Source organism: Mytilus galloprovincialis, chromosome 2 (assembly GCF_965363235.1).
Source record: "Mytilus galloprovincialis chromosome 2, xbMytGall1.hap1.1, whole genome shotgun sequence".
NCBI lineage: Eukaryota > Metazoa > Mollusca > Bivalvia > Mytilida > Mytilidae > Mytilus > Mytilus galloprovincialis.
Window position 1 is genome coordinate 88,418,256 of NC_134839.1, and position 15,446 is coordinate 88,433,701.

General features: G+C 31.5%; 1 protein-coding gene across 3 annotated transcripts in view; it reads left to right on the plus strand.

The window, feature by feature from the left end:
* LOC143064761 (stimulated by retinoic acid gene 6 protein-like) overlaps window positions 1–15,446 on the plus strand; it is a 35,137-nt gene that overhangs the window by 5,242 nt on the left and 14,449 nt on the right. For all 3 annotated transcript variants that reach the window (XM_076237835.1, XM_076237837.1, XM_076237836.1), the window contains 5 exons: window positions 1,113–1,264; window positions 5,798–5,918; window positions 7,252–7,291; window positions 12,941–13,081; window positions 13,660–13,760. In XM_076237835.1, the coding sequence (XP_076093950.1) occupies window positions 1,113–1,264; window positions 5,798–5,918; window positions 7,252–7,291; window positions 12,941–13,081; window positions 13,660–13,760 (555 nt within the window). The remainder of the gene's footprint in view (window positions 1–1,112; window positions 1,265–5,797; window positions 5,919–7,251; window positions 7,292–12,940; window positions 13,082–13,659; window positions 13,761–15,446) is intronic.

Sequence of the window (15,446 nt, forward strand, 5' to 3'; positions counted from 1 at the left end):
TAGATTTTTTTCTTTGTAATCATAACAAAGAGGGACGATATACACAAGAGGGACAACGCCATGGCCAAAAATAAAAATTCAAACAGACAAACAATAGTACAGAAGAAACAACATAGAACACTACAGAATAAGCAATACGTACCCCGCCAAAAACTTTGGTTGATCTCAGGTACTCCGGAAGGGTAAGCAGATCCTGCTCCACATGTGTCATCCGTCGTGTTGCTTATGTTATTACAAATCAGGTAAATAGTTTAATTCGGTAGTTCACATTCATGAAAAGGGAAGGGTATTGTCGTTACGACATAAGGAACATATCCGATATCATCTATGAAACGAATAAGTCATAACGGTCAACCAACTCGTAATGGCGTCCGTAAAACTTACGAAGGGATGATTTCAACTTCACCATTTGAATCTTTGCTTAATAGCTTCCTTATTTGCAGCACTCCTCTGCCAAGGAAATCATGATAGGAAATACAAGCCCGGGAATATCGTATCAATTGGGAGATATATACTCTGTATATAGGCGCTGCTTGAATATTGCTACATAAAAATGGAAAGTTCACAATTGGGAAGCTAAAATCATCTATTTTGTCGTAAAGTATTGTTTTCAACCGACCCTCATTATCAATTATAGATGTAAGTCAAGATATGAGACAGACTTAACAAAAGTTGTGTCTTGGATTTTTTATGATGGTAGATGTAAGATTTACATTCATACGGAACTTAATTAACGACAAACCAGGTTAAACCAACCCGTTTTTCTTAAAATGTCCTGTATCAAGTCAGGCATATGGCAGTTTTTATCATATGTTGTAACTGTGTTCCTGTTGTTTCTTTGTTTTCCTCTTATAGTTGACATGTTTTAGTTTGTAACCCGTATTTGTTTTTTCTCCATTGATTTATGACTTTTGAACACCAGTATACTACTGTGCCCTTATTTAGATATATATGCATGTTCTACTTAAATCTTTATCCAAACATAGTCATATTTGCTTGATTTGACTTCTTTTAACTCACGTTTTAATATACCTGTTATGCTTCCCAACAAAAACAATTTCATTAGCGATTATCAGAGGCATCAATATATTTTTTTTATATATATATTTCAGACCAATTAACTTTCTGCAAGATGATAATCTAGCCATTTTTTATGCAGCGGCGTTCGGATGTACTTCAAATGAACTTGTGACTTTGATATTTAATACTGAAACAATTATACATTCAATGAAAATTCCAACATTAGTTGTACCTTGGGTGAGAGGTAAGTATTGCATGCTTGTTATGTGCTAATACACAGAAACAGAGATATAAATCATGATATATATATATATACAACAACAAAAAATATTGTATACCAAAGTATGTTGAAATCTGTAAAAAATTGTTTTGTACATCATGCACTATTTTCATCTGATAACTTGTATTGATGGTAGACATGGAGACAAAGTTTAAAAAAGAAAAACAAGACCGTGTTAGAAATTAAAATATATGGAACAGTTATTCTTTCTAGTTTTTTAATTTTCAATATTTTAATTCATCATTATTTCAGATCGTTGGTCTTGTTTTTGTATTGAGTTACACAGGAGAAGTAGTTCGTTAATCGTAATCATATTTCATGAAAATCTAAATTAAATTACATATTCATTACATTCGATTTAATAGAATTTTAACTATTTAAATCTCTGAATATGTATCAAAGCCTGTTTGTGAATTTTTCTTATTTACTTCTTTCTCAAATAATATATTCGTGAATTTCGAAAACACGTCACTTTGAGTTGTATGAACATTTAGGTAAAACACTGCAATATTAATTGCAATATTCACTTTAAAATCCCTTTTTTGACAGTTATATCATCATAAATATGTAAAAAAAAAAAATTAAAAAAAAATAACCATATATTAATCAAATAACATTAAATGAAGCTTATGACTTATTCAATGTGCAGGGAATAATAAGGTACGTGAATTTACATTATAAGCATACTCATTGTTGACAATACTTTACATTGTTGTAAGCATAAAAGCAACACAAGAATACTCTCAAGTTATAAGGATGCTATTAAATCATAAAAAAAATTCAAAATTTAAATAAAAACCCCAGATGTGTTGAAGGATTCCTAATAGTAATATTTAAATACATCAGAAACATCTGCAGTAAAAAATTGAACCAAAAAATTAGCTCGCAGATTTAAAAAAAAAAGTCTCATCCTAAGGGCATATATAACAAGTAATGTTAACAAAGGGTGACGGCTGTATCAAATATTGCAGGTCTGTAGAAATAATGCACGAGCTGTTCTCCTTGCCCTATCTACAAATTGTCATGTTATAAAAGCTTGAAACTGTCAAATAAAAAGACGTATGGTTGCATATTATTAGTAACATCGTGTGTTAGTGACCTAATACGATATATACGGAGTCAGTAAATTACATATTGGCTGAGAGCGAAATTCGAATCCTCAAATGGAATTTACTGACCCCATATATATCGTATTAGGTCACTAGCCCACCGTGCAACGAATTTATCTTACTGACTATATTCACATGTGGTATGTTGACTAGCAGCCTACCAAAGATATCAAGTCTTCAAAACTTAGTATTAAGATCCAACTTCCATTTGTCTATACAGAAAACAAATGCCAACAATAACAACTTTTTAGCTTTAAATTTGTTTTATGAAATGTTTTTCAATCGTCCATTACATGTATCAATTTCTTCGTTTGATGAATCCTTTCAGATTTTTCTTTTGTTTTGAAAGGGAAGTAACTCCGTTATGCCAACAATAACAACTTGTTACCTATAATTATGTGATATGAACTTATTTCAATCTTTCATTGTCAATGTCTTAGTCTGTTGAATCCTTAGAGATTTTTCGTCAACACCATGTTGTTTTGATAAAGGGTTGTGGCATCTTTTTTTATTTTGAAAGGGAAGTAACTCCTTACTAACCCCATATGGCAACTAACCATGCATGGTAACTTACCTTATATATTTTAGGACACCCTGTATCAAATAAACATGTCACCACATGTAGTTCTTTAACCAATCATGTCTCTATAAATCTATAGAAGGTAAGATATTATTAGTTACATGGTGTGTAAGTGACCTAGTACGAGATATATGGTCTCAGTAAATTTCATATGAATCCCCATGTGGAATTTACTGACCCTATATATCTCGTATTCGGTCACAAGCACACCGTGTAACGAATTTATCTTACCGACTACCTATACATGTGGAATTTTTACTAGCGGCCTATCAAAGTGATCAATATAGTTGTCAATATTTAGTATTAAGATCCTATACTTCCATTTGTCTATACAGAAAACAAATGCCAACAATAACAACTTTTTAGCTTTAAACTTGTTGTATTAATTTATTTCAATCGTTCAATACATGTATTTATTTCTTCGTCTGTTGTATTAATTTATTTCAATCGTTCAATACATGTATTTATTTCTTCGTCTATTGAATCCTTTCAGATTGATTAAAACGATTGAAAGGGAAGTAACTCCGTTATGCAAATAATAACAACTTGTTAGCTTTAATTATGTTTTTTTTTTTAACTTGTATCAACCTTTCATCGCCAATTTCTTTTTTTTTTTCAAATGTATTGGGCTAAGTGTTAAAGTCTTCAATACTTAGTTTTAACTAGTTAAGAACATACTGCCATCTGTCTATACAAAAATAAAATGCCAACAAAAACAACGTGTAGGCTTTAAATTTGTTTTATGAATGTATTTCAATCGTTCATTATCAGTTTCTTAGTCTGTTTAACCCTTTTAAATTTCTTTTTTGTTTTCCAAGGGAAGTAACTCCTTGCTAACCCCATATGGTTGCAAACCCTATATGGTAACTAACCGTGTATTTTTTAGGGCAATCTATACCAAATATATACAGTCATCACGTGTAGTCCGTTATCAAATCGTATCCCCATCAAACTACAGGTGATCAGATAAAATTGCTGACATTGAATTCAATTTAATTGTGATTGATAGCTTTATCATTGGCAATCATACAACATCTCCTTATTTTTAATATTAACAGAAACTAAAAATGCAGCAATGACACTGAAAGTTTTTTTTTGCAAAACTCTGAATTTGTGAATCAAAAGTTCATTATAGTTTTTTTTTTTTTTTTGTAAAAGAGTGACGAAAGATACCAAAGGGACAGTCAAACTCATAAATCTAAAACAAACTGACAACGCCATGGCTAAAAATGAAAAAGACAAACAGAAAAACAATAGTACACATGACACAACATAGAAAACTAAAGAATAAACAACACGAACCCCACCAAAAACTAGGGGTGATCTCAGGTGCTCCAGAAAGGTAAGCAGATCCTGCTCCATATGTGGCACCCGTCGTGTTGCTTATGTGATTACAAATCCGGTAAATAGTCTAATTCGGTAGGGCACATTCATGAAAGGGAAGGGGAATGTAGCTACGACGTAAGGAACATATGTCATACATACTAAAGTGAACTATTATCTCAGAATTAACATCGCAAGTTGGTACAAAGTTCTCAAATGATAAATAATTCATATTGATGCAGCATATTTGCAGTAAAGGTCTGCTATATTTGCTAGAAGATGTTTATGCGTAATTATAACAAAATATTCTTCAGGCATAATTGAGTAACTTTGTTGAAATTTGGTAATACATTCTCTCTTCAGTTTCTCTTCTTCTCTATCGAACTAATGTTGTCTTCATTACAAACCATGTACTCATGTTTCTACGTGATAACATACTAGTGCATGAAGTATTTTGTATATTAAATGGGGTCTAAAAGTAATACTTTTAAAGTTTTTTTTTTAAGAGAAGGCTTGGGTTTGTCATTGACAATAATAACGACAACAGTAGTATACCGCTGTTCAAAAGTCATAAATCGATTGAGAGAAAACTAATCAGGGTTACAAACTAAAACTGAGGGAAACACATTAACCATAAGAAGAAAACAACAAAATAACAGAAACACTGAAGTACAACATACATAGAAACGAACGATTAGATAAAAATTGCCATTTTCCTGACTTTGTACAGGACATTTAAAAAGAATGATGGGTTTAAACTGGTTTGTGGCTAGCCAAACCTCGCGTTCCTATTGCAACATTAAATGTACATCTAAATTGACAATTATTCTATTGAACATGCTAAGTAATGATATAAATAGATTGATTAAACCGAATGTATATTAATAGATACGCAATCATAAATTTTTCTTTTTCTGTTTTCAACATAAAATTGAGAATGGAAATGGGGAATGCGTCAAAGAGACAACAACCCGACCAAATAAAAAACAACAGCAGAGGGTCACCAACAGGTCTTCAATGTAGCGAGAAATTCCCGCACCCGGAGGCGTCCTTCAGCTTGCCCCTAAACAAATATATACTAGTCCAGTGATAATGAACGCCATACTAATTTCCAAATTGTACACAAGAAACTAAAATTAAAATAATACAAGACTAACAAAGGCCACAGGCTCCTGACTTGCATTTTATCTAGATATGTTTACACAGGACAACTTGATATTGTAAACCTCTTGCAAAGTTATTAATTGGCTTATTATTTTTTACTGTATTGTTGGAATTGAACAAACCGCTAATCACATAATGTTTTCCAAGCAGTATGTTTGTGCAGTTCCTCTCAGATAAGTCGGGTCATCTCCCATATCATGTCACTTTTTCTTTTATTAATCTGCAATTAATATTTTAAGGAGGCGCAATATTAGATGGAGAAATTCACTAAAACATCATACCTCATTATCACTTGTTTATTATCATACTTCACTTTTTCAGTGTTTATTTTGCTGATTATGGCACTGTTTGTTTCTCTGAAATTTTATCCTGTATTTGCTGTAATACGATGTAGAAGAATTATCGTTGAACCATTGATTGGCTTGTTCTACACTGCATTCATGTAAGTATTTTTATACTTTGTTTCAATTTTGATATGATGTGTTATAAGATTGAATATTATAAGATCAGAAAAAAAACGACAAATGATCAAATCTTGTAGACAATAGATATGTCCTGCAAAAGCACCTAAGTGCCATATAGAATTACTGTTCAAACTTACAAAGCTGTTTGAAAATGATATATGTTGAAACACTCTATTCACTACATATTCAACGAGCAGTGTATAGCTAAAATTTACTTTGTTTGGTTAATGAAGAATAAATGTTTTATTGGCATTTAAATCACATCTTCTTTTTCTTATACATATTTCGACATTTTTTTAAAGAAAACCTCTACATTTCAAAAGTATGAATACAGATGCTTAGGAATCACATAAACAACAATGGGCGGGGTCATACATGATAAAATAAAGGGACTTAAAAAAAAAGAAATTAAACAAATGTATACCTAAATAACGAAGTGCTACTCAAACGGGTTCAACCATCAACAGAATGGGAAAAAAATTCACCTGGATATATTTGTAATAATGTATTCGTGTTTTTGGCATGACCAGAAGCGGCCTATTACCGGAAGTTACTCGGATAAACAAAAACAGTTGAAACTTCCGACTCGGCTGGGGTTGTTCCTGTTTTTCAAACAAAACTCGTTGTTTGTTAAACAATTTCTTTTGACCATTGTTTTGCATATTTTTTACACCGTTATTTTTGTCATTTTAATATCTTTTTTATTATATGATTTCGTGCCCTTTCGATATTCCTATGATATTCTTTAAAAAAATCAATTCAGCTAAGAGGACATATAAAGGTCTTTTAGCATTTGGTTAAGAAGAAAATATGAACAATTTGACTATTCCCCTCCACCAGTTAGTGTTATCGTTCGATGCTAACCGTTTTATTCAGAAGAATACATAATAACACAGCCATTACCGATCCGATTGGAGCAGTTTAATCCGATGTCTCATTTAAACAGGCAATTTTTCAAGGCACAAACCGACTGCTCTGCCTTCAATTTCAGTCCATCCATCTAATAGTTGAAGATATTCTTGTTCTAACTAGTTTTCAGGGTTTTTTTTTATCTTGTATCTCTACTTGATTCGATTTGTCTATATATCTTTCCTATATGAAAATATTGAGATTAAGGGGAACGGATCAATCTGCAATTTTGCAATTGCTTTTTTTAATATAACTGTGATAGAATTGTTTCAATTCTATTTCTTAAAGACACCTTTGATATATCAATTATGCACATAAATAGTTATGAGTAGGACAAAAAGCATATTCAAACATTACAAAGGCATTTTATCGAAATAACTTCAAAGTAATTTTTTTTTTTAGATTTTCCATCTTAATTTACAAGCTGATCAATTCTCCGTATGTAAGTATTTCTCTCAAAAAAAAATAAAAAATAACAAAAACACCAAACCTTAAGGGAAATTCAAAACGAAAAGTCATTATAAATCGGGAAAATGCAAAACCCAAAGACATAAAACGCAAGTAAAACAACTGTCATATTTGCGATACAGACATTTCCTAATCTAGAAAATAGTGAATTAAATCTGTATCAATAACTAGCTAAACCTCTCAATTGTTCGACAGTTGCATGTGTGAACATAATAGGTAAAAAGAAATTTCCAGATTTGGAACTGATCAGGGCGGTATGTCTCTAAATCATACAGGTGTTTTGGAGGTTTCATTCCATACTTTGGATTATAAAATGCAATAACAGAAATTAAAAGAAATATAAGAAGCAGATATGGAAATGCATTGTTTTCTAATATTTTATATTAATTGACTGTTATGACTCTATTCTAAATTACTTCCTTCGTGTAATAGTCATCTTATCACACAATTTTCCCGGATCAAACTTTTTGTTTCACTTGGCCTTAAAAATTTTACATAAATAATTGTCTTTCTAAGGTCATTCTTTATTTTTCTTTTGTGTCGCCGCGACGGAATTAAAAAAGTGTGGCATAGTCTAGGCATTCCGTTTCCAGAATTGTCGGCCCCGACTTCAACAATTTATACGTTTGCGGTAAGGTTAAGTTTATGGTGAACGTCTAAGGGTAGGTAAACGATATTTGGTATGCCGTTCTATTACCATTTGCACATCTCATTTCCCTTGAAAATGTCTGACCCTTACCCTTAGTTATGACCTATCGACTATGAAACCTTTTCTTTTTTGTCATGTATTAGTTTGTAATTAGTTCAGCTCATGCTGAACCACGAATGTCAATTTGTAGTAGTTGTATAAGCATAAGCACTATCATTTACCCGTCACACTTTTGTTTAGTTTACATAAAATTGAGAAAGGAAATGGGGAATGTGTCAAAGCGACAACAACCCGACCATAGAGCATACAACAGCCGAATATAAGTTTGTGACAAGATCAGTTTAAGATAAACTGATAAGGTTAAGTCAAAGAAAATTGGTATGCAAACGTATTGGCAAGTTTCGTTTCCGAGGAGATTTTATAGCCCCACCAACTCATAAGGGTTCATTAACTTTGAAACTTTAAAATTGAGAATGGAAATGGGGAATGTGCCAAAGAGACAACAACCCGACCATAGAGCAGACAACAGCAGAAGGTCACCAACAGGTCTTCAATGCAACGAGAAATTCTCGCACCCGGAGGCGTCCTTCAGCTGGCCCCTAAACAAATATATACTGGTTCAGTGATAATGAACACCATACTAAACTCCAAATTGTACACAAGAAACTAAAAGTAAAAATGATACAAGACTAACGAAGACCAGAGGCTCCTGACTTGGGACAGGCGCAAAAATACCGCGGGGTTAAACATGTTTGTGAGATCTCATCCCTCCCCTATACCTCTAGCCAATGCAGAAAAGTAAACGCATAACAATACGCACATTAACATTCAGTTCAAGAGAAGTCCGAGTCTGATGTCAGAAGATGTAACCAAAGAAAATAAACAAATAAACATTTTAACATAGTTTACAAGTTAGCGTTTAGATTTAGGTATGTTTAAAGGTGACTGTTAATGATAAGTCAAAGGTATTTGCTATAGTTTGTATTATTATTGACATATTTCATTTCCAAGGAGATTATAAAGCTATGTATTGTCAGTCACGGTTCATTTTCTTTGAATATTTTCATAACTCACATGTTGAGGTATTGCTGCTTAAATTTGAATACTTACAAATACTACAAAGGCGAAAAAATATATGTGTTAACAGTTAATTATTGATAATTAGATTCACATTTTTTTAATAAACTACTATTTAAACTACGAACTATTTACGATACTTGTGTTGAATTGTTATGTCTAAATTATATTATCTCAATTTCTTGTACTTAAGCACCAAAGGTTTTCCTATCTGAAAAGATAGTGGAAGCTTAGAGTTGTTAGTTCGTGTGCATTGTTCGTTAACATGCCACGATATTGTTTTTGTGTGCATATTCAGGTTTTTCTTTTGTAGTGCATTAAGAACTGTTCAAGTTTTAGAATTTTCAAAAGATGCAAGTTATCGTTTATCCCTTCCATATAAAAATAATTTCAGCTTGCGACAGTTCCAATGTTTTTTGGGCAGGCGCCTTATTCAAAATTAAGAACGTTCAGGATGAATTCCCTAAAATGTAGAATCCTGTACAAAGTAAGGAATATGGCAGTTGTAATCGTATTTCGTTTCCATGTATTATTATTTGTTTGCATATGTTGAAGTTCTGTGTTTCTGTTGTTCCGTTGTTTTTCATCTATAGTTGATGTACTTCTCTCGGGTTTTAATTTCCTTACCTGGATTTGTTTTTGCTGAATAAAATTATATCTATTTTACAGCGGTAGACTACTGATGCCTTTGATAAGATCTACAAAAAGATAAAATAAGAACAAAAACGTGGGACATTTTTTTTTATTCTATAGGTAGCAATACACAGTAAGGACAAAAACTTAAAATTGACACTCATAATTTTTGAACACGGGACCAAATTTAGACTGATGTCATGCTAAATTGAAACTGAACACCCTCCTTTCTTTCCTTTCTAACAATTAAGGCTTAATATTTGTGTTATGCATGTGTATATTGGAAAGATAATCTTCCATAGATTAAATTTCCAATAGTTATAATGGTGAAATATACTCTCTTTTTGGTGTAACCTTGGCAACAATCTGCATTTATTTGAACCAAAATATTGCAAAAAGGGGGGTGAACATGTCATAAAAGTCACAAAAATTTGGTCCAAAAGAAAATTTTTATCAATCAGATTGATATCTTTCCTGAAACCATAGACATATATCTATCAAGAGGTAAAAAAAAATCAAATGCATTTCTGCTCGTATTTTAATAAAAATTGAATTGAGAAGATCGAGCGTCAAATCTTTTTGTTGAAAAACACTACAATAATTTTTAGACCTATGGGCGGTACAAATAGGAAAACAGAGAAATTGCCTATAAAACATCCTAAAAGCAATCTAAATGGTCACATAAAACCGCTAGAATGGTTGTATTATTCTTCAACTATCTAAAAATCATTTTTATTGTACAGAAACTTGTATATTGTAAAAATTCACCATGGCCATAATGCGAAACTAAACTTCCAACTGTGTATTGCTACCTTAAAATTAAACATTTTTCCCAATTCCACTTTAGATGAATTTCTGTGTTCTGCTAGCTAAACCAAACAAATTGTCTAGCTAGTTTTGAAAACAGGTTCAGAAATAAATATTTTATGAAGTTTAGCAGTTGTCACTGAAATGCTACAAAAAAGTAATTTGTAGTAACATGCCATGTCAAAGCGTAAATTCTTCTTTTTCAGTCAAATTTCTAAAAATATACCTTCTGTTCTTGTCTTTTCTTGTTTAAAAACTTAAATTAACCTTAACAGTAGACACCATTTACAAATTGAAGCTATCTTAAAGCTCGATAATGTCAATTTTGTTGTGTATTAGCATACCAAAGCCTTGGTTAAAATTTTGCAAATGCTGAATTAATTTATAACAGCGGGACCAAATTTAGACTGAGTTCATGCTAAATTGAAACTGAACACCCTCTTTCCTTTCCTTTCTAACGATTAATGCTTAATATTTGTGTTATGCATGTGTATAGTGGAAAGAGAATCTTCCATAGATTTTATTTCCAATAGTTATAATGGTGAAATATAATGTCTTTTTGGTGAAACCATGGCAACAATCTGCATTTATTTGATACAAAATATTGCAAAAAGGGGGGCGAACATGTCACACAAATTTCAAAAAATTGGTACAAAAGAAAATTTAAATCAAATAGAGTTATACCTTTCCTGAAACCATAGACATATATCTATCAAGCGGTCCAAAAATATCACATGCATTTCTGTTCGTTTTTTCATAAAATTGAATTGAAAAGATCGAGCGTCAAATCTTTGTTGAAAAACACTACAATATTTTTAGACCTATGGGTGGTACGGATATATGCCCAAATTTATGAACACATGAATAGTTTTATTTTGTAGATATCTTAAACTTTGTTTTCAAAAAAGAAAAATGAGCAAAAAGCATTAAGTACTGAATGAAAAAAAATATCTTAAACTTAAAATTGAGAATGGAAATGGGGAATGTGTTAAAGAGACAACAACCCGACCAAATAAAAAACAACAGTAGAGGGTCACCAACAGGTCTTCAATGTAGCGAGAAATTCTCGCACCCGGAGGCGTCCTTCAGCTGGCCCCTAAACAAATATATACTAGTCCAGTGATAATGAACGCCATACTAATTTCCAAATTGTACACAAGAAACTAAAATTAAAATAATACAAGACTAACAAAGGCCAGAGGCTCCTGACTTGGGACAGGCGCAAAAATGACATACCTACAACAAAATTATACAAAAAAATTTATATACTTAGGATGCAATAAAAACCTGTGATAAGTCTAATAAGAAAAAAAGACAATACAATACTAAACAGAAAAAAGGGAAAAAATAAAAATAACGGGAAACAAAAATACATCAATCCATATTGATACATGGATGTTTCCTTACTTTCAATTTGTGGCTATGTTGTCTGCTCACTGTCTTCTTATCACATATGTCATTTACTGATACTGAGGCATCGTAACTTTTATGTTTATTGTAGGGCTGGTAAACAAAGAAACGATCAATGTAAACATTCATAGACTCCAATATAACTGATAGAAATAAAAAATGTATTCAAATCGGAAATAACCTTCTCAAATCGGAAAGCACGTTCTTAAATGGCATAATAAAAAGCTCAAACACCAAACGAACTGTGAACAATGCCATAGTCTTGACTTGGTGCAGGCATTTCCATATATAGAACATGATAAATGAATCGGGTTGTATAGCTTAGTTAAACTCTCATCTGCATGACAGTCGAGTAACATTCAATTAAATTGACAATGATGTGTGAATGAAACAAACAGACGTAATGCGTTAAAGTGTTAAAAAAATTGGTACAGTAGTCAATATTGTGTTATAACCAAACAAATATGTCAACAAAGAAAAGCAAAATGGCATTTAGACAAAGTACACAGAAAAACAATGAAAGACGAGAATACAAAAAATGACTACAGCACATTGTCCACTCCAAAAGGATATTTCCAAAAATAGACTAAACAATTATTTATTTCCAAAGACAAATAAAAGAACATTACAACACTTAATCAAGCTGATCAACAACATCAGTACCTAGATTTAATACTTCAAGACCATCATGTATTATCTATAAAGTTGAAACTCAAAATTTATCAGTAATGTCTTGTAATATCTCCCGATGAACTTTTCTTAACATAGTGATAATCTCACAACAAGTACATGTTAATTAATCGTGAAATGTGTAAAATGTCTGAATAATCAAAAAAGAGTCAAATTATAAACCTATTCAATCCCATTGCTGTACTTCTGCAAAATATTGAAGATTATTTTTTCATGGATCCCCTACTTATGGAAAAGTGTCTAATTATTTAACTAAAATATTGAATTCATTTTACACTATATGCACCAATGATTGTTTAACTATGATTGTTTCACACAGCCTATACCAGTGTTGATGGCCTTTTTTTTATCTTTTAGATTAGAAGAATAGATGCTTACTTTATAGTTTATATACCCACATCATTATGTTATGTGCTATTGATAGGCTATTTTCTGTACAAGTCAGTTCCTCAAACGTATAAGTTTATTAGACGTCTTAAACAGGATACAGATTATGAGGTAATGAATCTTTCATGTATATTACCCGAGCAAAACCATATATTGTAACAGTTTGTTACAAAATGAAAACTCTAGTTAACTTTCTATTTTTTCTGCTTACCAATGGTAAAATGAGAACGCTTGCGTTAACTTAAAGAAAATTTACCAATATAAGTCTTTTTCTGAATGTAAAACAGATTCTTCTAGCTGAGTTACATAAAAAAAGATGCGGTAGACCCAAACAAAATGTCTCCTACCATTGATAAATGTTGCCCTTAACGATTATTCGAACACGTTGGTTATACACATTGACAAATTTCAAGGATATTAATCTGACATGCATTTAGTTTGAGCATCAAAGATGAACATTACATTGTTATTCGTTTTAAAGAAGGAAACACTTTATACTTGCTATTGCATATGTTTGTGTGGATAATGAGTCTAACAACGCAATGAATTAAAGTTCTTGGAATTTATAATTCCCTTTAAAGAAATTGAACTTTCATTTCGATTTAGTACGCCAGATAAAAAGCGCGTCTGGCGTACTAAATTATAATCCTGGTACTTTTGATAACAATTTCAACGGTTTTTATTTTCAGAGCTCAAAACTATGCGCAAGCCAGCTGCAATATAATTATGTGAAGTGGTTATTGAAGAAACCAGAATGTGACATTAAAGATAAAGGCAGAGGATTGAAGAAGTATGAGTTAACAGTGTTTTTTATAAACCTCGTGAAAAGTAAAATCACAAAAATTCCAAACGGAAAGTCCTTTATCAAATTGCAAAATCAAACGAAGAAACATATCAAACGAATGGACAACAACTGTCATTTCTTGACTTGGTACAGGCATTTTCAAATGTAAAAAATGGTGGATTGACCCTGGAAATATCACGACTGTAAAAGACGGGAGTGATTTAAATCTTGTCATATTGTATACCTGCCATTTAACAATGACTTTATAATGTTCTTTATATACATTATGTTTCTTTGTCTGGTTGCTAATTCATCAAAGTGAACCACAAATCTCTTTTTGTTATTATGAAAATGTGGGTATTGAAATAGATGGAAATCGGATTTGTTTTTTAAAAGATAAATGCTCATTAATTCAACCTTTTCTTGTCTTTATAAGTCTGGTGTTATCATCCTTTTTGAAGGATACCAATACTAAATGCATGTATGAAGTTATAGACTTATTATTATTACTGATTACTTACAATGTAATCCCGTCCAATTCACACAGATAACATTTTATTAAAAGTCTTTACAAGTGAATCTTAGTTTATACAATATAACATGTTGTTTTTAATCTTTATTGTATTTATAGCTGCCGTGAACAAAAAAGAACCAAATTAAAGGCAGTTACTATTTAGGACCGAAAAAATGAAGCAGGAGCTGCTCTTTAACAAATGACCATAATAACCGCATTTCCCAAGCCGTTACCATATTTTGTTAATCAACTGTTCCAACACATGGTTTTTAGGCAAGACCTCATCAAAATACAATACAATGAAAGTGGTTTCATACATTGTAACCTTATTGAACCATCCAGATCAACGTTTTTTTTTTCCATTTTTGTGTTTGTTTTCTATGATAAATATATCTAATGTACGAACCATATCACAGAAGTCATCACCACGAGAATAATCTGAGGGAAAATCTTTCTTCAAGGGGGATTTAGCGTCATAACCTTTATTAACGATTTAACTCAAACTTGATAATCTGATTTTAAAAAAATCACCAAATACTGAACTCCGAGGAAAATTCTAAACGGAAAGTCCCTTATCAAATGGCAAAAGTAAATGATTAACCACATCAAACGAATAAACAACAACTGTCATATTCCTGACCTGGTAAAGCCATTTTCAAATGTAGAACATGGTGGATTCAACCTGGTTTTATAGCGCTAAACCTCTCACTTTCATGACAGTTGCATCAAATTCCTTATATTTACAACGATGTGTGAACAAAACAGACATTATAGCTAAAATTATCACAATATTGGTATAGCAGACATCATTGTGTTACAATCTCAAAAAATAATTCTGTCGTTTAAAGTATTTTCAAATTTATAATAGAACAATAATATTATGACATATAATAGAACAATAACATAATGGCAGGATCTTTAAAAGTACACGTCATATGGACCAAAGAAACACAAAAAGTCGCACACACAAAGCACACCAGCAAAAATGAAAGATAATATACTAACACATTTCAAAGAATTTTCAAAGAGTTCTACAAGAAACAATAACAAATGCATGAAAAATCATAACAATGTATAGACGTAGCTAATGTCCCTTTTTGTAATTTTAAATCAAACGAGATAACATTAATTTATAAAGAAAGCAAAAAGTAAAATAACAAAAATACTGAACTCAGAGG